Here is a 26,119-nt window from a genome sequence, read left to right as displayed (position 1 = left end):
GCAATGGGTATAAACTGGAGAGGGGCAGATTTAGCCTAGACATAAGGAGGAATTTCTACACTCACGACTAGTGGGACACTGGCCCAGGTTGCCCAGGGAAGTTGTGGCTGCCCCACCCCTGGAGGTGTTCAAGGCCAGGTTGGATGGGGCTTGGAGCCCCTGATCCAGTGGGATGTCCCTGCTCATCACAGGGGGATGGAACTGGATGATCTTTAAGGTCCCTTCCAACCCACGCTATTCTATGATTCTATTCTATTTCACAAGAACATCCCATTATCTCAATAAAGTGGAAAAATACCAGATCTAGACAAAGTAAGAACATACAGACTCAGAGAGGAGCAGAAATGAAGCTATTTTTGTTATGAAGCATGAAAACGTTACCCTTGCATCCCTTAAAAATCACCCACGACAAAACAAAACACTCCCTCCACACCCCAGTTACAGAAGGGAACATGAAACACAAGCCATCTCCAAAACAAGCTTACCCCAAAAGACCTGGACGTAGTCTTTTCTCACTCACCTGTCCCTCTCTCTCTCCTTTCCTGAGGAACTTGCTGGCTTCGATCCGGCTCCATCGATTTCACTCTGACTGGAGAAGCCTGTACCTAAATTAGTCATATGAATGGGTCCATGCTATGAGCAGAAAAACACACGGCATTAGCAAATCTACAACTACACCATAAGCTACAGCTCCTTAATGATAACGATAGGAAACCCAACTGCCAACTAGCAGAGGAAACCACTAACAAAAAGCTCTCTCCTAGAAATACTGAGGGCAGCATCGTAAGAAACAGCCTGGAAGGTGCCTCGCCAGCTACGTCACCTTTGCAGCAGTTCAGGACAGTAAAAGAGCTGCTTAGTTCACGGATCAAGTCAATCAGCTGATTTAAAACCCTGTGGGGACCTCATGCCACAGTAAATTCAGCTCGAGATAGCAATGTTAGGTCTAAAACATAGGCAGGTCCCTCCTGATTCTAGGCAAAGCTGCTATTAAGGGTTTCTGCCTGTGAGTGGTGCTGTATCAGAGCAGCACCTGTAGAAACTCCCTTTTCTCACGTAAAGTCTGAAGAACTTTTTATTCAAACCAACGGTTAAACATTTGCTACCTAAAAGAAAAATAATTAATCTTAAAACTAGGCTTCTGGAAATCCTCTCAAGAGCAACCTGCAAGAAAGGTGGATGGGAAAATCGGGACGTTATCACTCCATTTCCCTCCCACAAACAAATAAACCCCCAAACTATTTCCCTTTAAACTACCCAGTAACACGCTCTTGTGATCTCTTTGACCTGAACCACTGTTCTTCGTCAGAGACTGATGGGATGGAAAGCAAGATGCTAATGCATCAAGTCAGCTCCGGTTTAAGAACAGCGCATCCACTCAAAGAAACCAAAGCATGTTCTCCAGGTTTTATCGGCCAATAGGTCTCGCATGACTGTAACTGCACTAATAATCTCTCTCCAGCCAAGTTCCATTTTGGGTGAATGAAGAAAAATTGCCGATTTTATTCCACCTGATATCCCAGCAGTCCTGATTCTCTCTCATCCGGTAGTTCCTCAGTGAAGCGTCTCTTTTGCCCTTGAGGAGGGGGTTGGACCTGTGGCTGTGTACCACTCGGCACGGTTGTTGTTTTGACTGGAGCAGCAGGAAGAAAGGGACCACTCAGTGGAGTCTGGTACACAGAAGGTGAAAACAAAACACAAGAGAACTTGGTAACACACACATAAAATATTCATTCAATCTCGAGTTTTGCACAGAGGAGCAGAACGTTTCTTTTTGTGCCTAAGAAAAACTAAAAGGAAAATCAGAAGTTGAAGATAAAGCATTCCATTTACAGAATTGTGGAATGGGTTGGAAGGGACCTCAAAGCCCATCCAGTCACGGGCAGGGAAACCTCCCACGGGATCAGGGGCTCCAACCCCCATCAAACCTGGCCTTGAACCCCTCCAGGGATGGGGCAGCCACCACTGCTCTGGGCAACCTCGGCCAGGGCCTCCCCACCCTCACTGTGAAGAACTTCTTCCTAATGTCTAATCTAAATCCTCCCTCTTCCAATTTAAAGCCATTCCCTCTCATCCTGCCCCTGCCCTCCCTGATCCAGAGCCCCTCCCCAGCTTTCCTGGAGCCCCTTTCAGCACTGGAAGCTGCTCTAAGGTCTTCTTGAAGTCTTCTCTCCTCCAGGCTGAACAACCCCAACTTCCCCAGCCTGTCCTCCTACAGGAGGTGCTCCAGCCCTTGGATGATCTCCATGGACTCGCTCCAACAGCTCCAGGGATGGGGCAGCCACCACTGCTCTGGGCAACCTGGGCCAGGGCCTCTCTACCTTCATCGTGAAGAATTTCTTCCTAATGTCAAATCTAAGTCTTCCCCCTTCCAGTTTAAAGCCATTCCCCCTTGTCCGATCACTCCAGGGCCTTGGAAAAAGTGCCCCCCCAGCTTTCTCATTGTACCTACAAAACTGCACCACAGCCTGCAATGCTTTTTATAGCGAGAATCCACCCTCTGTGAATATCCTTTATGTTAAGAGATGGTAGGGATGAGAAATCCAGTGTGGAGCAGCCACAGCAAAAAATCAGCTGCTTTGACAGAAGCATCAGCAAAGCAATAACCAAAGAAATAAAACGCCCTAAAGAAGAATTATCCATCTGGAACCACCTTCAATACTTTCTTCTTAGCAAAGAAAAAGCTCAGTAAGTTGATAACGACAGAGAAATAACGCCATTGTGGCAGTACCTGGCCATTGGTGGCGGGAGGCTGCACCTGAGGTATCGGGTATTGTGTTGGCACGGGTGGAACCGTGGCAGGAAGCGTTGGGAGGACGCCCGGAGACATCGGCACTGCAGGGGGCACGATGCCTGGTACCCCGTATGGGGGCTGAACTGGCTGTTGAGGAGGAGGAACCACAGGATAACCAGACTGGTACCCGTTGGAAGGGTAATAGGATGGCTGAGACGGAACACTGTTGATCGCAGCGGGCTGCGTGAAGCCTGGAGAGAGAAAGGGAGAATCACCTTCAACGCAGAGTCACAAAAATATCCAATTAACTACCAAGTGTAAAAGAAGCAGAACTCCTTTTCAAGTAAAGGACTTCTACAGGTAAATAAGTTCCAAACTAATTCTTAAATCTGCGGAACGCAACAGCAAATACTTTATTTTTACCTGCTAAAGGTACCGCAGTGGTGATCTGATTCACAAACCGGGAGTATTCAGCATGCACCTGCAAAGAGTTTCCAAGGATTAGACAATAAAAACCTATTTACAACACTGATGGTGTGCAGGCTTAAGGCCCCTCACCACCCATCACCATAAAACTGCAACGGGACTTGGATTATAGAATATCCTCTGGATGGAGACAGCCAGAATCCAAACAAAGACTGAAAGCCAAACCCCAAAGCCAAAGCCAAAGCCCAAAGCCAAAGCCCTGCTAATCCGGCTGGTCTTTGTCACAGATTGGTGTAAAATACGGGATTGTCTTTCCCAGGAAAGAGAGGGGCAAACTAGTCTTATCACTTTAGTAGAGACAAAATATTCAAAGTCAAAGGATCTAAAATTGCATCTATTCCATATATTTTTCGAAAGAAACTGAGTAGCCCATTCTCAATGCTGAATTCTAACAGAAAGATTGGCTCTGGCCATTCTACTCTGTTCATATTCTAATAAGGCAAGCTCAGAAATTAATTTTCTGTGCGTGTGTGCAATACTATTTTTGCACAGTGATCATTTTAGGAAAGGTAAAGCAAATGGCGCAGCTCTGGACAATGTTTAAAGATAAAGATGATCTGAGGGATTTAAAGCTAAATAAAAGGGCCACAAAGATGATCTGAGGGCTAGAGCACCTCCTGTATGAGGACAGGCTGAGTGAGTTGGGGTTGTTCAGCCTGGAGAAGAGAAGGCTGCGGGGAGACCTTAGAGCAGCTACCAGTGCTGAAAGGGGCTCCAGGAAAGCTGGAGAGGGGCTCTGGATCAGGGAGGGCAGAGAGAGGACGAGGGGAACGGTTTTGAGCTGAAACGGTTTTGAGATTGAGATGAGATCTTAGGGAGAAACGTTCTCCTGTGAGGGTGGGGAGGCCCTGGCCCAGGTTGCCCAGAGCAGTGGTGGCTGCCCCATCCCTGGAGGGGTTCAAGGTCAGGCTGGATAGGGTTTAGAGCCCCTGAGCCAGTGGGAGGTGTCCCTGCCCATGGCAGGGGGTGGGACTGGATGGGCTTTGAGGTCCCTTCCAACCCAAACCATTACATGATTCTATGGTTGTACAGGAAGGGAAGGTACAGCAGGATTCCTTTGTTTGCCAGCAGTCAGACCATCTCTGATCCCCACCCCAGCTCTCAGTGGTATTTTTTCCCCAAACTTCATTACTACAGCTCCATCCTAGGCAATGTTTATTTGCCGTTCAAGAGTTTGACAGCAGTATTAAGCAGGAAAACCCTATCTGCAAGGCAGGGGACACAGTTTCGCCGAGAGCATAAAACCCATCGTTAGCCAGGCACACGCTCGAGCTACAACAGGCTCTGCAATCTCGTATTTGAAAGAGCTACTCACAGTTTGCAGGAGATTCTCACACAGCTTTTTGGCAGCTGCCAAACCTTCTGGCTTTGGGTGACTGAAAACACATGCAAAAATTTCTTTGTAAGCACAAATGTTTCCACTAGAATTGGGAGCAACTTTTTCTTCTGCAACCTGCTGCCTGATTTGGTCCTTAATGAATGACCAGTCACCTCCGCAGGGCTCAAGCAGCAATGGTGCTTTGTAGCAACAATTATGCACTAGAGCAATGAATATTTTCTATGTGAAAATTAAGGTTAATTCAAATACTGCGGGAATGAGCACAGAACACTGTCTTGATTGGGCTGCACACTCTGTACTCTTCCCTCAATGTCAGTGTCAGAACCCAAGCCTCAAAAGTAGGCAGCTCTACTGTGTTCCCAATAATATCAATGCTTTATAGTCAAATATCACTTTGAGGTGGGTGCTGGTCTTTTCTCCCCACTAACAAGTGATGGAATGAGAAGAAACGGCCTCAAGTTGTGCCAGGGGAGGTTTGGATTGGATATTGCCGAAAACTCCTTTCCTGACAGTGGTAAAGCCGTGGCAGAGGCTGCCCAGGGCACTGGGGGAGTTTCCATTCCTGGATGGGTTCAAAAAACATGTAGATGTGGCACTTTGGGACACGGTTTAGTGGTCATGGTGGGGTCTAGCTGGACTAGACAAGCTTAGAGGTCTTTTCCAGCCTTAATGATCCTAAGATTCTACACGCCATCATTAAACAATCAACATCTTTATCACTGTATACTCTATTTAATTAAAAGTCAGGTTCAACAACTGTTTCATCTGCATTAAGTCAGTCAGAATTAAGAATTCCCCACCCTGATTAAACACTAAGCTACATTCCTGACTGGTGACTGGGTTCCTTTAAGCCCCCCTCGTACCTGATGTAGATATACATGGGCTCGAAAGCCTCTCTGCCCGATGCCGGCTCGATGCAACCCGAGCCTTTCCCACGGAGAAAGACTTTGGCACCCGTTTCAATCTGAATGTGCTGCAAATAGGAGCAACCAGGCCCTTCCACCTTCTCCTTCACATTAAAGGTCGGTACAGCGTGTTCCAGACCAACAAACAACTTGTCCTGTACATAATGCATCTGGAAACGGAAGAGTAGAAGCTTAAAATTTCACTTTAAGAATTAGAATGTTCATTTCACAGAGGCTAAAGATCTTATTTCTACGACAGAACAATGTTGGATGGCACAGTCAGCCCTTTGCTCTTCTGTAAGCAGGGCCGCTCTCCCCATCCCTCTTCTTTTAGGAGGCTATTGCGATCCAAGTCTCACTCTTCAGACTCAGTCCGATTAGTCCTCCAGTTCTCACAACACACAACGACGGTTTTGGGGATGTATTTTTGTTTTAGAGTTATTTTGGTGGCTGTTTGGTTGTTCATTTTAATAACTAGCACATTACAGGTACACTTTGTAATAGGCGATTCCTCTAATTGGTGATACTCAATGAAATCCACATCAATTAACTACTCACCCCTGACTGGAATGGAGGTTTTTGGCCAACTGCTGGAGACAACTGAGTGATAGGAGCTGGCTGGTGATAGACCGTAACCGTGGCTCCATTGAATGTTGGACTAGAACCCGTGGCTGCTTTCACTACTCCGTTAGTAATTATCTCTTTAATTCGGTTAACAGCTCCTAGGTGACAGAACACAAAACTCGATTATATTTTGGCCCCCATCAACTGCCCAGGTTAACCCAATCCCAAATGACTTTCCTATGTTCTGTAACAGTAGGAAGGTGGCATCTGTGGCAGGATGCAATATTAGCGATCCGGGACTGGACGGCAAAGGATGGCAACAACATCAGGGTTCCTCCTCCACTTCCGCCCTCACAAACCTCGGGGTGGGGGGTGGGGGTGGGGTGGGGCAGTTTTAGCTCATTTTAGGAAGCATTAGCCCTGGGTAGGATTCACATCTACATGAATCAGCAAACCAGTATGTGACAAACTGCTCACTTCTGTGGGAAATCACAGTGGATAAAAGTGGGCAGCTCTAAGTTTCAAGAGACAACTGAGAGCAAGCCCGTGGGCTGATACGGAGAACAAATGAGCAGTTTCCAGCTTTCTTTTTCTCCCAGTGGGCACAGGCAAGACAGGAGTTCTGGCTGCTTCTAACGGAAATGCAGGTACATCACAAAACCCGTTCATACTTGTATATAAAAGGTTCCCCTGTGGCAGGATCTCAGCATGCTGTCAGCCAATAAACACGCACACAAGAGCTGTACCTGCCCCACACATCCCCTACCTTCCCTACAGTCTATCAGGAGCTTTGGTTTCATGACTAATGCTGCTTCTGAGCAGAGACCGCTTAGACAGGAACACAGGTACAGTACAAATCCATACCAGTCAGAGCCCTTCAATAAAACCCCTTTTAACACAAAGAGAGAAATGGCAGGATGCTTTGTACACTTACTGTCAACTAACTCCCGCGTCTGCCCCTGGACGTGAAGATACAATGGACGATCTCTGGAAAAGAAATGCCAAATATTCCCTTAAAACCACAAGGGCCACATAACAGATTCAATCTAGTTCTATTGTGGCCACCCAGACACAAAGTTCTCCATAAAGATATGAAATACTCTTTGTTCACAAAGGCTTGTGGTGAGAGGATGAGGGGCAATGAGTACAAACTGGAGAGGGGCAGATTTAGACAACACGTAAAGAAGAATTTCTTCACCGTGAGAGTGGGGAGGCCCCGGAACAGGTCGCCCAGGGAAATTGTGACTGCCCCATCCCTGGAGGTGTCCAAGGCCAGGTTGGATGGGCCTTGGGCAGCCTGATCCAGTGGGACATCCCTGCCCATGGCAGGAGGTGGAACTGGATGATCTTTAAGGTGCCTTCCAACCCAAAGTATTCCATGTTCTGGAGCTCTTGTGCATTTTGCTGAGGATGGGCAACTTTCCAGTTACAAAGAGAACAAATATCTCAGACTCAGGGCTTTTAGTCGGTTAAACTTTTGCGTGGACAAGCAAAGGTGATAGTGACACCACTTTAAAAAGTCATCATGTAAAGTATTGAGGAATCTTTTCAGTTTTCAGTGCAAAGCAAAGGAAGCAAAAACATATTCATGGAGTAGCACACAGCTTTGCTTACAGAGCTGTAAGCTCTTTGCTTACAGAGCTGTGTGCTGCTCCATGAATATGTCTTTGCTTCCTTTGCTTTGCACTGAAAACTGAAAAGATTCCTCAATTCTTTACATGATGACTTTTTAAAGTGATGAAAATGAAAGCAAACAAAACACCTGCCATTCACCACCCAGTTAGAGAAAAACAAAGCAGAAAGAAATACAAACCCTGGTCCCACTTTTGCTTTCTCTTCTGCAGTCATGAACCTCCCTCGAGTAGAGACAGCTGCTCCACTCAGCCGGCTTATCTACAAAACATTAAATCAAACAGTGAGTTTACCAACAGTAAACAAAGCACAAAACAAAGGGCTTTAAGCTATGATGTTGTCTAAAGAGACCAGAAGTTGTTAATAAAGTGATAAAAGAATTAATGGTGGCAGCTAAAGGAGAGGAGCTCTGCTCCCTTACCTCACTGGATGGATTTTACTGAACAAACCAAAGAAACAAAGTCTCTTAGAAAACACAGTTTGGTAAAAAGAGGAACCAAACACCAAAGGCAGTTTATTGGCAGCTCTTAATTGTACAAAGAGATATAAATGTGTTGCTAAGCATACTGAATCAGAAACAGACCCCGAACTTACCTCATCCTGAGTCTGTCCTCTCGTCAGAAGGTTTCTGCACGTCAGAGGGACGTCATTGATTTCAACCTCGGCCACCACAAGGTCATCTTTACTTTTACTTGTAGCCGGACCTTTTCCCAGCGCCTGCAGCTTCAAAGAAAACCGTTGCAAAAGACCAGTGGTTGGAAAGCAGACGTAACAAAGTGACCGTAGTACTCCAGAGGCGAATACGCTTTCCATTATCTCCTCTCAGCTCTTGAACCCAAAAGCTTTACAAATATTAGCAGAAAGCACACGATCTCTACTACTTCACAATGTACCTCTTTAAAACCTTGAACCAAAATCAATAAACTAGTTTTATCTTCATCACAGTTTCATATAATAAGTAATTAACATTTCTGTTCTATAGACGGAGACCAGTGGCCTCCCTGGTACCCACCTTCTCTGCCGTGCTGGGCGCCGGCTTCAGCTTCCCTTTGGCCATTAACATGGCATTGATTTTGGCAGCCACAGCTGCAGCCGCGTCCAGCGCTCCCGAAGGGGCTGCGGAGCTCTCAGAGCCCGCGACAGCAGAGCCACCATCGCTGCTGCCGCCGGGAAAGGGGCGCCCGGGCAGTGGCGCCGTGCCGGGGAGGAGAAAGGCAGGGGCTGGGCCCGGCTGGTCCCACTTGCTGCGGCGCCTGGAAAAGAATCATAGAACGGTTTGGGTTAGAAGGGACCTTAAAGATCAAAGTTCAAACCCCCTGCCATGGGCACGGATACCTCCCACTGGATCAGGCTGCCCAAGGTCCATCCAACCTGGCCTTGAACACCTCCAGGGATTGGGCAGCCACTACTTCCCTGGGCAACCTGTTCCAGTGCCTCATCACTCCCAAGACAGAGAGGTCTCAGCATCGGTCACCACCCCACCATGGCTCTGGGGCTCCTGCACTGTGGTTCTGGCTCCAGGGCTTCCAGCACATCAGCCACCGGAGCCCCAGCATCACAGCCAGGACTCCAGCTCTGAGGGCTCCCACATAGAACCGCAGGATTATAGAATCACAAAATTGTTTCGGCTGCAAGGAACCTTAAAGATCATCCAGTTCCAACCCCCTGCCATGGGCAGGGACACCTCCCACTGGATCAGGCTGCCCAAGGCCCGATCCAACCTGGCCTTGAACCCCTCCAGGGATAGGGCAGCCACCACTGCTCTGGGCAACCTGGGCCAGGGCCTCCCCACTCTCACCATGAAAAAATTCTTCCTAATGTCTAGGCTAAATCTGACCCTCTCCAGTTTATCCCCATTCCTCCTTGTCCTATCACCACAAGCCTTTATGAACAGCCCCTCCTCAGCTTTCTTATAGCCCCTTTCTGGTGCTGGAAGGCTGCTATAAGATCTCCTCAGAGCATTCTCTTCTCCAGGCTGAACACATCGCAGCTCCTGCCCTGGAAACTCCAGCACAGCAGCTCCTGCACCAGGGCCCCAATTTCGCACCCAAGGTGCCAGCTTCCCGGCTCCTGCCCCACAGCCTCCTGCCCCAGGGCCCCTGCAAAAGGGCCTCCACACCGGGGTTCTGGGACCTGGACCTCCAGCAGACCGACTACCGCACACCAAGGGTGGGTCTCCCCTTCACCTCCCACATACCGAAATGGGGGGGACGGGAGGAGATGGGGGGCGAAATCCCCTTTCCCCTCCCGCACACCGAAATAGTGGGGGGATGGGGGGCTCCCCTCTTCTCTCCCCCACACTGGAAAGGGTGTGTGAGTCCCCTTCCTGCCCCACACACCGGGAGGCTCCATAGCACGGCTCAGCCTCACTCATCCACCCACCCACCCACCCACCCACCCACCGCGGTGTCCAACACCGCGTCCTTGCTACGAGCCAGCCTCCAGCCTCCAGCCCCACTACAGCCACAGCCCAGCCTCACTCAGTCAGTCAGTCAGTCACTCACCCGCTCGCGGCCGCCGTCGCCGTATCGCGCTGCCCTCCACCACCCGCTGACATGGCTCCGACCCGACTCCACCACCTCCGCGCCAGCTGCAGCGTCATTTCCGGCTTCCTCTCCCCCTCTGCGCGTCACTTCCGGGGACGGCCCTTGGCGCATGCGCGCCGCCCCTCCCGCACTCTGCGGCCGCCTCCGCCCCGATGCTCTACGCGCTTGCGTACTGCGCTGCTCTGGGCAACCTGGGCCAGGGCGTTCCCACCCTCACTGCAAAACATTTCTCCTTAAGATCTCTTCTCACTCTCCCCTATTTCAGCTCAAAACCGTTCCCCTCGTCCTCTCCCTACCCTCCTTGATCCAGAGGCCTCCCCAGCTTTCCTGGAGCCCCTTTCATGGGGGCGTGGTTTGCCTGTGAGTGGATGTGGCTTTGTGGGGGGCGTGGCTGTCTGCCAGGGGCGGGGTCTGTGTGCAAGCAGGATGAGCCCTCCATTTGACAGGGCATGGCCGGAGGCGGGGCGGGGCCTGAGTGTGAAGGGGCGTGGTCTGCGTGCAAGGGCGGTTGTTCGTGTGTCAGGGAAGGTCTTTGTTTAAGGAGGATTAGCCTGTGTGTGAAGGGGAGGAGCTGCATGTGAGGGGTGTGGTCTGTTTGCGAGGGGTGGGGGTCTTCGTCTAAGAGGGCAGGGGTCTGTTTGCGAGGGGGCGTGGCCTGTGTGGGCTTTGCGTGAGGGGCGTGGTCTTTGGGGGCGTGGTCTGTTTTCCGAGTGAGCTGGGCTGAGCGAGTGGGCGTGATCTGTTTTACGAGGGGCGTGGCCAGCGTCCGGGAGCTATAAAAGCCGACGGAGCACACTAGGGGGCAGTTCTTGCGCGCAGAGGGCGTGGCTGGAGCTTCCCGCCTTTTGCCTCGGCTTTGTGCCCTGGGGAGGCTGTTTGTCTTTCTTAGGGGTGATGGGCGGGGGCCCTCTAGGGCCGTGCCTGGCAGTGCCTGCGTGTGAGGGGCGCCTGGGCTGAGGGCTTTGCCTGATTCCTCACCCCTTGTGGAGTTCCCACTTTCAGCCTCAGTGTGTGGGTGCCCTTTTTGCCCTGAGGAGGCTGGTTTTGTCCTTTAGGGGTGATGGTGTTGGGAAGGGACTGCTCTAGTGTCATGGCTGGTAGTGGCTATGTGTGAGGGGTGCCTCGGCTAAGGGCTCTGCGTGGTTCCTCACACCCTTTGTGGGGTTTACACCTTCTGCCTCAGCATGTGGGTGCTCTTTCTTTCTTGTGAGAAGGCTATTTCTGCTTCAGCGTGGGGGTGGCTTTTTTGCCTTGAAGGGGTTGTTCGTTCCTTCTAGGGATGATGGTGTTGGGAAGGGCCTTCTGTAAGGCTTTGAAGGGCACCTGAGCTGAGGGCTTTGTCCATTTCCTCACCCTCCCTCACACCTGCCTCAGCATGCGGGAGGCTATTTGTATTTTTTAGGAGTGATGGTGATGGGAAGGGGCTCTTCTAGGTCAGCAGCTGGTGGTACCTGTGAGTGAGAAGCGCCTGGGCTGAGGGAATGTCTGCTATGAGTCCAGGCTGAGAGACCTGGGGTTGTTCAGCCTGGAGAAGAGAAGGCTCCAGGGAGATCTTAGAGCAGGTTCCAGTACCTGAAGGTGTTACAGGAAAGCTGGGAAGGGGCTTTTTATGCAGACATAGAGTGATAAGGGGAATGGCTTTAAATTGGAGAGTGGAAAATTTAGGCTAAACATTAGGAAGAAGCTCTTCATGATGAGGGTGGGGGGGCTCTGGCCCAGGTTGCCCAGAGCATCCCTGGAGGCGTTCAAGGCCAGGTTGGATGGGGCTTGGAGCCCCTGATCCAATGGGAGGTGTCCCTCCCCATGGCAGGAGGTGTAACTGGATGATCTTTAAGGTCCCTTGCAACCCAAACCATTCTGATTCTATGATTTTGTCACCCTCATTGTCTCAGTATGTGGGTGGCCTTCCTACCCTGAGGAGACTGTTTGTCTTTTTTAGGGGTGATAGTGATGGGAAGGGGCTCCTCTATTTCCATGCTCCTCACAGAGGTGCTGAGAGCAGGTGGGTTTGTGGAGGCTGCGCTGAAGGAGACTCTGTTCCCTGCGTGGTGGGGAAGCTTTGTGTTGTGGAGTCAGCCTCACAGTATGGAGGGTTAAAGGCTTAATAAAACATGCCTTAACAAAAGGAATAGGTGAAGAGGGCTCTGTTTTTCCAGTTACAGAGGAAAACAACTCAAGCCTGGAGGTATTTTCCAAAGGCAACAACTCACCTTCAGAGGTGACAAATATGGGCCCTTCTTAGTGCCCTTTGAAAATCCCTTAGGCCACGTGCCAGTTGGCATTTCAGAGTGTGGCTTTCGAAGTCTTGTGTTCCACATAAATAGTGGAAAAACTATTTATTAAAACTACTAGAACCACAGCAGAGGTCTGCGCTGTTATGAAAACCAACCATCTAATACTGGTGATTCGATGAATCATCCTGCTCCATTTCCCTAACTTTACAAGCTTTCTTTGACCTGATACTCTGATCTCTTCTCCCACGTAAGAAGTGATGGAATGAGATGAAATGGCCTCAAGTTGGGCCAGGAGAGGTTTAGATTGGATATCAGGGAAACTTCCTTTACTGAGAGAGTGGTGAAGTGGAGGAGTCTCCATGCCTGGAGGGGTTAAAAAAATATGTCGTTGTGGTGCTTTGGGACAGGACTTAGTGGGCACGGTGGGATTGGGCTAATGTTTGGACTGGATGAGCTTAGAGGCCTTTTCCAGCCTTAATGATTCTGTGGTAGACATTGATTGTGCAGGAAGTGTTTGTAGGTTGTTAAAGCACTATAGCTGCAGGCTGGGCTCATGTGCGTCTTGTGAATGGTGATGTGTGCTAATGCAGATGTTTTGTTAACAGAAGAAAGAGTATCTACAAGATGGCAACTGCTCAGAAGCAAAGGAATTGTGTGGTATGTTTTTCTTGTGTATTTCAGCACAGTATATTGTTTGAATTGGGAAAAACAGTGAATTCTAGTTGAAATAATGCACTTGGGTGCTCTGTAGTATTTCTTCACAGGGAAATTACAAGCTAATTCAATCTTTTTAGCTATGAAAAAAGATGCTCAATAGTCAAATAGGAGTTTGAACTTTGTGGTGCTGCACTTGGCAAAAATCAGTTACGTTGTAAAAACATAGCAACACCAAGAGTTAGAAACATGCCTAACTTAGGAAGTATGACTTTCATCATTTATAAAGTGAGTTAAAATGTGAAGCAGGCATTGGATGAGACTGTAGACTGCAGAGTTCTGTTGTTGTGGAGGCATTAATTCTTTTCCTTCTCTAACTTTCAGAGTGCAGTTGTATTTCCTAACAAAATATCTACTGAGCAGCAGTCCCTGATGCTGGTAAAGCGACTCCTGGCAGTGGCAGTATCGTGCATTACATATCTGCGAGGAATCTTTCCTGAAAGCGCCTACGGAACAAGATACATGGATGGTAACAGGCTGTTTTCATGATTCTTTGCAAAATCTGTTGTCATAGATTTGTTATGAATCAAAGAATCGCCAGGTTGGAAAAGACCTCTTGGATCATGAAGTTAGTGAGTGTTTTTAAAGCGACTTCGTCTTCTTAATTAAAGGTAACAGCCATTTTCAATGATGGTAGTGGAACCTTCTCTAATGCTTTCATTGCTGCATTTGAGATAGTGGTGATGCAAACCGAGCACTTAAAACCATGCCTATGCCTGTTGGTAATGATAATTTTAGCCTGGTTTTGACATATACTTTAAGGGAATGAACTTCACTTTCTCAGTTGTTTTCTCTCTAAGTAACTGTACATGTTTATATTCTTTTTTTGAGATGTCTGTGTCAAAATTCTAAGGGAAGACAAGAACTGCCCTGGCTCTGCTCAGCTGGTGAAATGGTATGTTAGTTACAATGTGTATGGAACACATCTGTCCTTTCGGAAAGATACCTTTCTGGGTGCTTGCAGAGACAAAAGCTCTCTTGCTGTGAGGGAAGAGTTGCCCACATGGTGCTTTTAGTGCCTGTCGTTTACTGGGGTGACTTTTTTCACTACAAGAAGGACATTGAGAGGCTGGAGCGAGTCTGGAGAAGGACAGTGAGGCTGGTGAGAGGCTGGAGAACAAGGGCTCTGCGGAGCCGAGGGACCTGGGGCTGTTTACCCTGGAGAAAAGGAGGGTGAGGGGAAACCTCATCGCTGTCTACAACTGCCTGAAAGGGGGTTGGAGCAAGGTGGGTGTTGATCTCTTCTCCCAAAGAAGACAAAAGGGACTGGCCTCAAGTTGTGCCAGGGCAGGTTCAGATTGGACATCAGGAAAAATTTCTTCACCAAAAGGGTTCTCAAGCACTGGACAGCTGCGCAGGGAGGTGGTGGAATCCCCATCCCTGAAGGGATTTAAAGGATGGGCAGATGAGGTGCTTGGGGATGGTTCAGTAGTGGACAGGTCTGGTTGGACTTAAATCTTTGTTTAAAGTGATTACATTTAGTTCTATGGGTGTATAGGAGTGCTCAAGGGTGCACAGAAATGCAAAGATGTCACCAAGTAGTTGCCCTCTAGTTGAACAGAGAGGCAGTGTTACCATTTTGCATCTTCAACCTGGAGATCTTGCAGTCACCCTTCTATAAGAAAGCGGTGCAGTTGGCCTTGATATTCAAAGGTGCAATTGTGTCTGCAGATGACAGGCTGTCTGCTTGTGCATTCATGCAGCTGAGCATGAGTACATAACTTGGTTCTTGAGGGATTCAGTTTGATTTTTCTTTCTAGTCACAATGACTGAGATTTGTTTGTGGCTGCTTTCCTTGCTGTTTAGAAAAGAGTATGTAAGGCCTCTGCCTTATATCCACATTCCTGTTTTTTGTTACCCCTATAAAGGCCATCTTTGTTCTTACACTTTTACCTGTGCAGTTCAAGGTGAGGCATCGGAAACGATGCCTTGTTTGGCAGAGGAGTTTGCAGCTGCTGTCAGTGTTGAGGCATTCAGAGTTCTGAGTTCTGATCATAGAGGCGAAATTAGTCATCCATTATAATTTCGTTGCTTGTGTGGCCGCGAAGAAGGTGGAACAATGGGATAAGTATTATTTATTACTCTAATATTAAGAAAGCTAAACACAAGAGTTTCAGTTTTGGGGACTATTTTATGTCTTCAGAAGAGAAGCAAGAGGAAATTGTGAAACCATAGAATGGTTTGGGTTGGAAGGGACCTTAAAAATCATCCAATTCCAATACAGAATTAAGTAGTAGATGGACAATATTTGATTTTTGCAGGATGTTAGGATGCTACGACGCCTTGCAGAAGAAATACGTAAGTCTGCTGGTATCATTTAGCTATTCTAAATGTATTGAAATGTTCATTTATATAAATCCATTATCTCCCAAGGTAGTTCAAGGACTTTCTGGCTAGGGAATAGCTGTATTTTAATGTGTTAAAACTGTTGGCTACAGTGTGGGGTGCACAGACATTTCAGGATAATGCTCTTTATAAATAGCTACACTTAAAGTCAGGAATATGCAGGAGTTTTCTTCTGCCAGTTGAGTGAGTCCTTTCTCAAACAGATAAGTGTATGAAGAGGTTTCTCCCCACACAGGCCTTAGTTTGTCCAGAGCAGGACAAACAAACAGCTTGGTAGGCAGAAATGGAGTATGGAATGCATTTAATGTTCTTTTTCTTTCTCTAATTGTTTCTGACAGCTAAGGATGATTGTCCTAGCAGTAAGTATCTTTGAAAAGTAAAGTATGCCTTTTTTTAAGGTGGATGCTTAGAAGTAAGTGTGATGCTCACCCCGTATCTTCTTTCTACCCTAAAATACAGGTCTATACCCATCCAGAAGATCCTCAGGTAAATCTGGAATCTTTTACTGGTTGCCTAATGGTAGCATGGACCTAGTGGAATGCGTGTGCAGGCAATAGAACTTCATCCTCACATGGATGCTTATTAGAAAAAGACCATTTTAAAATAGCAAATGTGGAACCATTGGGTGCCACCATGGCTGCTACATGCGTGAAATGTTCTCATGGGGACTGAAATCAGAATGAATACTTCATTCTGAACTTAAGCTGATGTTTCCAAATATATTGTCGTGGTGATTCCTGGAAAATAATGTAGATCTTCATTTTGGTTTGACAATTATGAATATCAAAAGTGTTAATTACTATGCTGTTAGAAAGCTGTATTCAATGCGTGTGAGATGATCAGACCGGAGCTGGGGTGTTATTCTGTTCTTTAGATGCAAGGTTAATAAATTACTAGACAGAAGCAGCAGCAGTAGTTTGCTTGACAGCTGACAGTTTATTGATTACTGGATTTTTGCAGACAATTACAGAATGTTACCACTTCAAGTTCAAGTACACCCACAATGGGCCCCTCCTGGATTTTGGCAGGTACTGGCACTGTGACTTTATTCTGCTCTGTGGTTTTTACAATCCATTTGCTTACACGAATCTAAAAACTTTGGATTTTCTGTTTGATATTTCCTTTTTTAATTCTGGATCATAAGACTTCTTTTATCAGCATATACTATTAGCTTAGACTTACTCCTAAAGTAACGTGAATCATGTTGTCATGTCGTGCTCATGTTTTTAAACACGCACTCAGAAGTGTCTTCAATGTATTCCATGTGTGGAGGGTGCAATGTTTGAGATCATATTTACTTATTTGGGATTTCTTGTTTAGCAGAGATGACACAGTACAGTTGGTCAGTCACAGCTGCAAGGAAATGGCTTATTTTAAGACAAGGAATTAAAATGTAGCAAACTGTGGCCTCCTTGTGGCTGTGGAGGCCCAGAGGACCCTGAGGTGTGTGGAGAAGCGTGTGGGAAGCAGGTGAGGGGGGTCTCCTCCTCTCTGCTCTGCCCTGGGGATGCCTGGTCTGGAGTCCTCTGTCCAGTTCTGGGCTCCCCAGCTCCAGAAATGCATAACGACTGGAGAAAGCCCAGTGAAGGGCATGGAGATGTGGAGGGGACTGGAGCACCTCTCTTAGGAGGAAAGACTGGGAGCCCTGAGTCTGTTCAGCCTGGAGAGGGGATCCTGTCAATGTGGATCAGTATCTTATGGGTGGGGAGCCAGGAAGAGGTGGCCAGACTCTGTTCAGTGGTGCCCAGTGATGGGACAGGGGGCAGTTGGCAAAAACCAAAGTACGGAACATTCCTCCAGGACATGAGGAAAAACTCTTCCAATGTGGAATGGGGGGGGGCCCTTCCAACTCCACCATTCTGGGATTCTGTGGGAAAAAAAAAAAAAAAAAAAAAAAAAATTCATGCCTAACAAATTTTTCTGCAGTGCTGCAGACTCGGGTCCTTTGGGCTGAGTTTTGTTCCCTCTGAAAGAGACTGTAAGTCACCAATAAAACACTGGTGGAAGGGAATGAGAGTCAGCCACACCAGATTGCCTCAGTGTATTATGTATATGTATTCAATGCGAAGCTTGACATGAGCTGGCAACATGTGCTTGCAGCCCAGAAGGCCAACTATGTCCTGGACTGCATCAAAAGAAGTGTGGCCAGCAGGGAGGGAGGGGATTCTGCCCCTCTATTCCTCTCTTGTGAGACCTCATCTGGACTATTGTTTCCAGTTCTGGAATCATCAACATAATGAGGAGATGGAGCTGTTGGAACAGGTCCAGAGGAGGCTACAAGGGTGATCTGAGGGCTGGAGCACCTCCCATATGAGGACAGGCTGAGAGAGTTGGGGTTGTTCAGCCTGGAGAAGAGAAGGCTCTGAGGAGACCTTATAGCGACCTTCCAGTACCTGAAGGGGCTACAGAAAAGTTGGGGAGGGGCTGTTCATAAAGGCTTGGAGTGATAGGATGAGGGGGAATGGGGATAAACTGGAGAGGGGCAGATTTAGACTGGACAAAGAATTTCTTCACCATGAGAGTAGGGAGGCCCTGGCCCAGGTTGCCCAGGGAAGCTGTAGCTGCCCCATCCCTGGAGGTGTTCAAGGCCAGGGTGGATGGGCCTTGGGCAGCCTGAGCCAGTGGGAGGTGTCCCTGCCCATGGCAGGGGGTTGGAACTGGATGATCTTCTAGGTCCCTTCCAACCCAAACTATTCTATGATTAGTATAAATTCAGACTAATTTGAAAGCACAAGGCATGAGCCAGCTTCTTCCATGCCCTGCAGTGAAGGAAATGGCCGTCTGCAGCAAGGCGAGAGGTTGGAACTGCTCACAGCTAAGGGTGTGCTCCCAGGAGACCAGGTTTCATAATGGAATTGCTCATTTGTGTGCCTGGTGCTGGCTACCGTGGCCCCTGGGTGCCCCGGAGCTGTGGGAAGCAGAGGGAGTGTGGTTTCAGGGGCAACAATGGTGGGTCTGGGTTAGCTGCTGGTACAATAAGAGCTGAGAACCAGGAATCCTTAAGTGTGTCTTTTCTTCTCAGTATCTTCCTGTCAAAGTCAATAGTGTTGTTTGTTTTATTTGAGGGAAAGCAAGTAGGTAAGACTTAAGAATCTTAAGAAACTTAAGGGCTTTCAGAAGTCCCTACTGTTTTCTTTCTTTCGGATTGGGTATTTTTTTGAGTGCTGTGTAATGTATAGTTCAGTCGTTAGTCACAGCTGCTGACCATAATGCTTTCATCATGTCCCTGGCTCTGGTTTTGATCTTCTGAGAGGCAGAGAACACGCAGAGAACATTCCCCTGGTGTTAGGAATTGCAGTGCTTATAATCTCAGACCTTAGGCATTAAATGTGATGTCTGCTTCTGACATTCAGAGTCTGTGAAACAGTCACACGTCCTAGTATTCGAAACGGCTTACTCTGTATATATAAAAAAAATCTCAATACTTTGTTTATTTTTAGTAAGAATAAAAGGAATGATTCTACAATCACCTGTGCAGACACCAAGAAAGCCAGTATGCTACTCATTCGCAAGATTTACGTTCTGATGCAAAACCTTAGTCCGTTACCCAACGATGTCTGCCTGACCATGAAGCTGTTTTATTACGATGAAGGTAGGATTTCCATGTTGCCTTGATTTATTGACTGTCTGCAGACATCAGAAAACAATTCAAAGAAGTATTTTAATATATAATCTTTACGGTTGCTGGGACTTGTTAGATGATGTTTTGCATGTGTCTTTCTCAGGACAATTTCTAAAATCCAAAGGCAAAGGATTTGATTTTGCTGTAGGAACACAATTGTAGAATAGAATCAATGGAATGGGTTGGGTGTAAAGGGACCTCAAAGCCCATCCACCTCCAACCCCTGCCATGGGCAGGGACACCTCCCACAGTGTGTTAACACATATAACGTGTTTGCCAGACTCATTCTACTTTGGGTGAGTTTAGATGTTTAGCTCTGCTTTCAAGGTGTGTCATTGCTTTATAATGAGAAATTAGAGCTGCTAACTCATCTCTTTGCGTGTATAAACTGTTTCAAATAGCTTTATTTGAGGTTTGCCTGTTGTCTAGGGAAAAAACTTCACTTCATCCAAGTCAAATATTGATTATTTGCCTCGCCACACCTTTTTTTTTTTTTGGAGTAGCTCTTCGTATTTAAAGGGAAAAAAGAGTCTTCCTGCTGCGCAAGTTGAAATTAATTGTACAAGAAGGTGCTTCATTCTAACGCATCATGAATTCTTCTCTGCAGTGACGCCATCTGATTATCAGCCTCCTGGGTTTAAAGAGGGCGATTGTGAGGGGGTGATATTCGAGGGGGAGCCGATGTACCTGAACGTGGGTGAAGTGCCAACGCCTTTCCATATGTTGAAAGTTAAAGTTACAACTGAAAAGCAGCGGATGGAAAATGTTGATAGAAGCATCCTAAAACATGGAGAGAGTAATGTGCCTCTCCAGGTGCTCAACATGGACAGAGAGGATGCGGAAGAAAATGAGGACATGAATGTAAGAGCACAAATGTTTTGTGTTGAAAGTTTTTGTGATTTATAGTCTAGAAAAGGGCTGTTTGTTTCACTGCATGTCTTGCCTATAACATTAATTAAGCCATCAGAGCTTCCAGAGATATTTAAGCAAAGCAACATGTCTTCAATACATTCTTGCTTTGATTTTACTGCCTTGGTTATCAGTCACTGTTACAGCACTATTGGAGTGCATTGGTGCGATGCCTGTCAGCAGCAGTGTTGTTGGTAGCCGCATCTGTGCGAGACTAGAGGGGGAGAAGCAGAGGGGCTTTGTGCAGTGGATACAGGTCTGTTTGTCCTGCTCTGCACGCAGAGCACAGGAGAACCCCCCCCTCCCCCCCAGTTTTGCCCTGTGCCAGCCCCAAGCAAGCTGCTGCAGCCAGGCAGAGCAGGCTGGTGATAAGCTCACTCTGATGTGCTGATAGTATTCTTTCAGTATCTGTTGTTACAGAATTAGTGGGTTTTACAGTTGTTTTTCTTGGTAGTCAAATTAAATGTGTGCTTGTATTCGTAATTAATGCTCAGCTGGGCTGTAGGTTCCATGTGAGATTCAATGGCTTCAGTGCAGTTTGTTCCACTGAAAATCCTTCTCAAGCTCTGACCCAAAGTGCGAGTACAACCCCACTTCCTCGTTTTTCTGCAATAAGTGATAAAGCTTTTTCTTAATCTAGGAAGATCCAGTCTTGGCTAATGAAGTGGAAGATGGGAATACTGTGACTATTTCAGAAGCTCAAGGTAAATTTTATCTGTGTTTTTCAAGTCTCGCAGGTTGTGCTGCACACTTAATAGCAGCATTACTGCTGCTTTCGTATACGAAATGTGCAACCTCAGAAAAACAGCTTCCATGCTGTTCAAAAATCATGGAAATATATAGGAAACGGCATGTGTAGATCTGTGTTTTTATCTTGATGATGCTAATAGCTGCAAGACAGGAATAACCACGTAAAGGTGTATCTGAAGCTTTTAGAAGTCCACCGAAGTTCCAAAACCATGCAAAAATGTAGTGAATTGCTTGTCTTGGGCAGCTGGTGTGATGTGTTAATCCTAGGATGTCCTGAGTTGGACTTGATGATCCTCGAGGGTCCCTTCCAACTCCTGGCCCTGCACAAGACACCCCAACCTTCACACCATGTGGCTGAGGGCATTTTCCAAATGCCTCTGGAATGTTGTCAGGTTTGGGACCATGTCCCTGGGGAGCTGTTCCAGTGCTCCCCCAGCCTCTGGGGGAAGAACCTTTTCCTAATGTCCAACATAATGCTCCCCTAGCATCTTCCTGCCATTCCCTCCGGTCAGAGAGAAGAGCTCAGTGTCTGCTCGCCCTCCTCCCCTTGTGAGGAAGCTGGTGACCACAATGAGGTCTCCTTTCAGTCTCCCCTTTTCCAGGCTGAACAGACCCAGTGATTTCCGCCGCTCCTTACATGCTTCCCCTCTAAACCCATCAACTCCGTGCCCTCCTCTGGATGCTCTCCAGTAGCTCTAGAACCCTTTTAAACTGTGGCTCGCAAAACTGCCCCCAGTGCTTGAGGTGGGGCCACTCCAGAGCAGGACAATCCCCTCCCTTGCCAAGCTGGTGATGCCGTGCAAAGCAGACTCATGAGGCTTTTTACTTAGAAGCAAATCCCAATGTAGACGAGCTTCAAGCAGCGCAGTGTGTAAAGGAGTTTGAGGATAGAACCTACACTTCCAAAGATCCTGTGTGTAAATCTGTACTGCTCAGCATAAAGATCTCTTGCGTGCCTGTGATGGGAAGTTGTGAGGGGAGATCCGAATTAGAGTGGGATGTTTGGAGGGAACAGCTGGCTTGCACATGGAGACTCAGAGCCCTTCTGCAGGACCTGTTTCCTGTGTTTATGAAGTTCCTTGTGGCAAAACATCAGTGCTGAGAGGCTGCTAGTGAGCTAACAGCATGCTTTATTAGTTAACAACTCTCTTACAGAACCAAACTTAACTTGTGATGAAGATGAAGTGACGAAGGCTGGAGGGAGCCAGAATCTGTGTGTTTCTAACCCTCAGGTAGGAAACCCACTCTCCATCATCTTAAACTTTCACTAGAGCTTTTGTGAAGCTTCTTCCCCATTTTGAGTGATTACAGGGAATCTGCTGAATGTTTATTGACCACAGTTGTTACTTTCAAAAATAAAGTACCTTTACATTTACTTTGTGATGTTTTACAGAACCAATTAATACTTCAAAGCAATCAAAAGCAGTGACGAGACTTCCTTGGTGGTAGTTTTCACACCAGATATTCTGTCTGTTAAGAGAAACGGGAAAATGATTTCTATGTTTAAGAAATGCCGTAACTCGACACTCTGCCTATTAGAAATTTCTCTGCTAATTCTGACAGACTAAAACTTGTTTCAAGCTTAAACTGTAGGTTTATTACTCTGGCTGTTTTCCCAGCATTTAGCAACACAGTATAAGTTACATGTGGACTGCTACTTCAAATCCTTCTTAAAACAGAATGGCAGCAAGGAGTGACTTGCTGTATGAAAATAACAGATGCTTTGATCTCTTTGACACAATTGGCTGTAAATTGTGCCATTTACTTCAGTGCATGTGCTCCTCTACTTAAATTTCAGCTCCAGCGCTGCAGTGAGGAGAGCCAGAGCTCTTTGCCCTTCAGCGCTGAGCCCAGCTGTGGCCTCTGTGTACTTTTTTTATACTGCTGTCACAAGACAAAGCCTTTTTTTTCCTGATTTTAGGTCGATCATTTGGCAAGTAAGACGTCTGAACTTAACATGTCAGAGAGCAGGACAAGAAGCGGAAAGATATTTCAAACCAGCACTGTTAGTACAATTTTTTTCTCTAGTTTTGTTCAATTTTCTGTTCCTATCAGTGAGTCTAAGCTTTAACATCATGCACAGAAATTCTCGTCGCTTCTAAAATTCCTATTAGATTCAACACATTTGGATTCTTAGAGTCAAAAATTCTGTTCTAAAGAGTTAAAAGTTGAATGATGTCGTTAAGACAGGTTGAGAAAGATTCATTAGGACTGATAGATATCTTCTTGACAAAGCATTCAGGCTAATTCCCTGCCGGTTAATCCGTGTCCGTAGCAGCGGATGCCAACAGAGTCCCCCAGCACTGTGTACTGTGTGCTTGCTGGGGATTTTACTCTGAAAACAAGAGGCCAAAATTCAAACCTCAGCTCCGTGACTCATTCATACCAAGAAAAAGCTGGTTTTCTTTGCTTTATCAAATGGCAGTAGATGATTCTTGTAGTTGTGGGGAGCCAGATCCCTCTGGTCTTGTGTTGGTGGAGCAGAAATTGTCCTCGGGGTGTGATCTGGCCCTTGGAGATGGCATTGAGGCCTCCATCTGTCTGTTGCTGCTGCCTTTGCTGACTGAGTGTGGTTGCTTCAGCTTTGGAGGCTCTGGGGGCCTTCACAAGGCCTCAACATCTCTTGTGAGTGTTCAAGGCTGTGGGTGGGTTCTTCTCAGAAACAGCTCAGGGGGCAATGCTGCCATTCTGCTGAACAAGTGTGTGCTCCTTACTTAAAGCCAGGAGGGGAGATGATGTGTTGGGGCCGAGGAGAACCGTACCCTTCCTACCCCTGCTCAGGAAAGCTCCTCATTAAACTAAGTTTAAACTAAAGGAAGGGGAGGCTTGGACTCGATAAAAGGAAGAAATGTTTTCCTGTGAGGATGGGGAAGCACTGATTGCCCAGAGAAGTCATGGCTGCCCCATCCCTGGAAACATTTAAGGCCAGGCTGGATGGGGCTCTGAGCAACCTGATGTGGTTAAAGATATCCCTGCTTCTGCAGGGGGTTGGACTGAATGGCCTGGAAAGGTCTCTTCTCACCCAAAAGTTCTATGATTAATGTTCAGCACAGAAGGCGTGTAAGGATTCATAACGTGCAGCTCAATCCTTGCCTGAGGTTTGCTCCTAAACTTGTAGTTGCCTTATTTCTGTAAAGGCTGATGGAAATTAAGTTTGGGAGGAGGCACAACTCATTCCTCAGCAGAATGTTCAAAAGAAATCCAGAAGAGAAATAGCTCTGTCTCTTAGAAGCACCGACATGTGAAAGCTGCCTGCGATAGGAGCTGTCAGAGTTCACAACAGTTCATGAAGCAGAGCTGTTAAATTCAGAATACAGCACTAGTGGATTTGCTCTCCCTGAAGCCCTGCTTGCCACAGAGCTGAGGTGTTTGATTTCCAGCCCCAAGGCCGTACACTGTATTCCTTGTTATTTGACGATGTGGAGAAAGGGATGACCTCGTTCTGTGTGCTCACTGTCACTATATCCTTCTTTTAAAAAAGGTTTTGTTAGTAATGTAGGGCTACAAAGATGATTTGAGGGCTGGAGCACCTCCCATCCGAGGACAGGCTGAGAGAGTTGGGGTTGTTCAGCCTGGGGAAGAGAAGGCTCTGAGAAGACCTTAGAGCAGCTTCCAGTACCTGAAGGGGCTCCAAGAAAGCTGGAGAGAGGGTGTTGATAAAGGCTTGTGGTGATAAGATGAGGGGGAACGGGCATAAACTGGAGAGGGGCAGATTTAGACTAAACATAAGGAGGAATTTCTTCACCATGAGAGTGGGGAGGCCCTGGCACAGGTTGCCCAGGGAGGCCTTGGCTGCCCCATCCCTGGAGGCGTTCAAGGCCAGGTTGGATGGGGCGTTGGGCAGCCTGATCCAGTGGGATGTCCCTGCCCATGGCAGGGGTTGGAACTGGATGGTCTCTAAGGTCCCTTCCAACCCAAACTATTCTATGATTCTATGAATTTGATGTTAGAATTTAAGCAAAGCTCAGTTCCTTTAAGAAAACCTATCACAGCCAGGCTTGAGGCTCAACTGCCATCTTTCTGCAAGTCAAGTCAGAAAGGATTGAATTAAACCTGCTAAGGGGAGCCTTTGTGGTGCTGAGCCCCCTCTCCTGTTGGTATGGGGTGCTCTGCCCTTGTGCCGAGCCCTCCGGTGCCGCTTGGCTCTGTGTGGTGCAGCCTCAGGTGCTGCCTCTGCAGAGGGGAGCAGCTTTAATCCCCATCCCTGGAAGCAATGACATGGGGTGCCTTGCCAATTCAGCATAAACACATCCCAGCCCTGTGTCAATAATGTCTGTTCTGCCAGAAAATAGTATCCAGGTGTTGCTCCAGGCTTAGCACTTCCGGGCAGGGGCCTGGGAATAGCGAGGCAGAGGCAGGTGCTGGACGCACAGCTCGGGGTGCACCATGTCTTCGGGGAGGGCTTTTCCCATGTCAAACTGGGACCATGGAGCATGGTGCAGCCTGTGACACAGCCTTGGTTTTCCCTTGGCAGGTTCATCAGTTTGAGCTCTCGTCAAGCCAGGATGTGCTGCCAAAAAGGAGGAAGATGAGTGAGCCGACAGAGCAGTTTTAGCTCTGCGGCTGTACAGAGTTCTCTGCACTGCTTCCCTGTTGTTGTTTAATGTGAGTGTTCACATTTAAATCCCTTTTAAGGATCTCTTCTGTTCTGTTTGTAGTCAAAATCTATTTTAAAGAAAGGAAACCTGTTGAAGCCCAGCGGCAGAGATCAGAGACTGTTTTTCCTAGGAGGCCGTGCACAGCGGGAGAGACGGACAGTGCCTGGCTGCTGGCATAACTGGGAGAGGGGCGATTTGGGGGCTTGACTCCTGCTCCTGGGGTGTTATCCTGATGTTGACTGTTTGCTCATCACCCCACATGGTTTCCCCAGCAGCTTTGGGCTGTACATCAAAGCCGAGGGGCTCCCATCTGGACCTTCCCAAGCTTTCGGGAGCAGCTGGGGGTGTCTCCTTCTCCTGGGGAGTTGGCAGGGCTGGATTCCCTGCGTTCCTTCCAGACTGAAGGCACCAGCGCCAAGTGAAAGCTGAGCATCTGCCATTCCTCCAGGGACGGATTTCATGCCAAAATCCTGGAGTTTCCTGTACAGCTGTGGTGACAGACAGGTGCGATCACAGTTCTGATCCACAGCAGTGGCTGTTGGAGCCATGTGGAATTGTTTGGGGAAACCCTTTTCTGGTTGCACAAGTCAGACGTGGTGCTGTTTGTTTTGCTAATGAAACTGTTAATTTTTCCTGTGCTGTCCAAGAATTGACGGTAGTGGTTCCTGGGCCGGAGAGCTGCCACCAGCAGCACCTTGGACTTTCATGTTAAGAGCCTCTCCTAATTGTTCTGCAATTAA

General features: G+C 47.5%; 2 protein-coding genes and 1 non-coding gene across 11 annotated transcripts in view; 1 reads left to right on the top strand and 2 right to left on the bottom strand.

The window, feature by feature from the left end:
• The window catches only part of KHDC4 (KH domain containing 4, pre-mRNA splicing factor), a 13,937-nt gene extending 3,613 nt beyond the window's left edge, over positions 1-10,324 (bottom strand). For 2 of the 4 annotated variants that reach the window (XR_008447337.1, XM_054050722.1), the window contains exons 1-12: positions 10,165-10,324; positions 8,673-8,913; positions 8,255-8,383; positions 7,842-7,921; positions 6,963-7,015; positions 6,023-6,186; positions 5,423-5,634; positions 4,536-4,596; positions 3,158-3,215; positions 2,732-2,985; positions 1,512-1,670; positions 521-605 (exon numbers count right to left, since the gene is read on the bottom strand). Coding sequence is in view for 3 of the 4 variants with exons in the window: in XM_054050722.1 (XP_053906697.1) it covers positions 521-605; positions 1,512-1,670; positions 2,732-2,985; positions 3,158-3,215; positions 4,536-4,596; positions 5,423-5,634; positions 6,023-6,186; positions 6,963-7,015; positions 7,842-7,921; positions 8,255-8,383; positions 8,673-8,913; positions 10,165-10,262 (1,594 nt within the window). In the remaining variant the exon portion in view is untranslated. Of the gene's footprint in view, positions 1-520; positions 634-1,511; positions 1,671-2,731; positions 2,986-3,157; positions 3,216-4,535; positions 4,597-5,422; positions 5,635-6,022; positions 6,187-6,962; positions 7,016-7,841; positions 7,922-8,254; positions 8,384-8,672; positions 8,914-10,164 lie in introns of all 4 variants that reach the window. The other 2 variants (XM_054050720.1, XM_054050721.1) reach the window with 2 other exon arrangements.
• Positions 5,726-5,854, bottom strand: LOC128849432 (small Cajal body-specific RNA 4). Its single transcript, XR_008447390.1, has one exon. It is a non-coding gene; the product is annotated as a small Cajal body-specific RNA 4 (non-coding RNA).
• Positions 10,316-26,119, top strand: HORMAD1 (HORMA domain containing 1). Of its 6 annotated transcripts, XM_009558406.2 has the most exons (14): positions 10,316-10,566; positions 13,046-13,097; positions 13,479-13,623; positions 13,986-14,049; positions 15,416-15,452; positions 15,839-15,859; positions 15,960-15,986; positions 16,461-16,528; positions 18,941-19,092; positions 19,730-19,983; positions 20,672-20,735; positions 21,937-22,013; positions 22,703-22,786; positions 25,256-26,119. In XM_009558406.2, exons 1-14 carry the CDS (start codon positions 10,316-10,318, stop codon positions 25,334-25,336), a joined length of 1,377 nt encoding a protein of 458 aa, XP_009556701.2. In that variant the 3' UTR covers positions 25,337-26,119. The 6 variants fall into 6 exon arrangements, 5 of the variants coding, with proteins under 5 accessions (XP_009556701.2, XP_053906699.1, XP_053906700.1 ...); XR_008447338.1 differs by lacking the exons at positions 15,416-15,452; positions 15,839-15,859 and having other exon boundaries at positions 15,899-15,986; positions 25,256-25,386; positions 25,655-26,119; XM_054050724.1 differs by lacking the exons at positions 15,416-15,452; positions 15,839-15,859 and having other exon boundaries at positions 15,899-15,986.

Source organism: Cuculus canorus, chromosome 28 (assembly GCF_017976375.1).
Source record: "Cuculus canorus isolate bCucCan1 chromosome 28, bCucCan1.pri, whole genome shotgun sequence".
NCBI lineage: Eukaryota > Metazoa > Chordata > Aves > Cuculiformes > Cuculidae > Cuculus > Cuculus canorus.
This window is presented reverse-complemented; position numbering and strand designations above follow the sequence as displayed.

Coding starts and splice junctions, on each gene's coding strand:
- HORMAD1 (XM_054050724.1), top strand. CDS start 10,316: ATGCGCGCCGCCCCTCCCGCACTCTGCGGCCGCCTCCGCCCCGATGCT. Junction 13,624..13,985: donor CGGAACAAGATACATGGATG/GTAACAGGCTGT, acceptor TCTTTTTTTGAG/ATGTCTGTGTCAAAATTCTA. Junction 22,787..25,255: donor AGATATTTCAAACCAGCACT/GTTAGTACAATT, acceptor TTCCCTTGGCAG/GTTCATCAGTTTGAGCTCTC.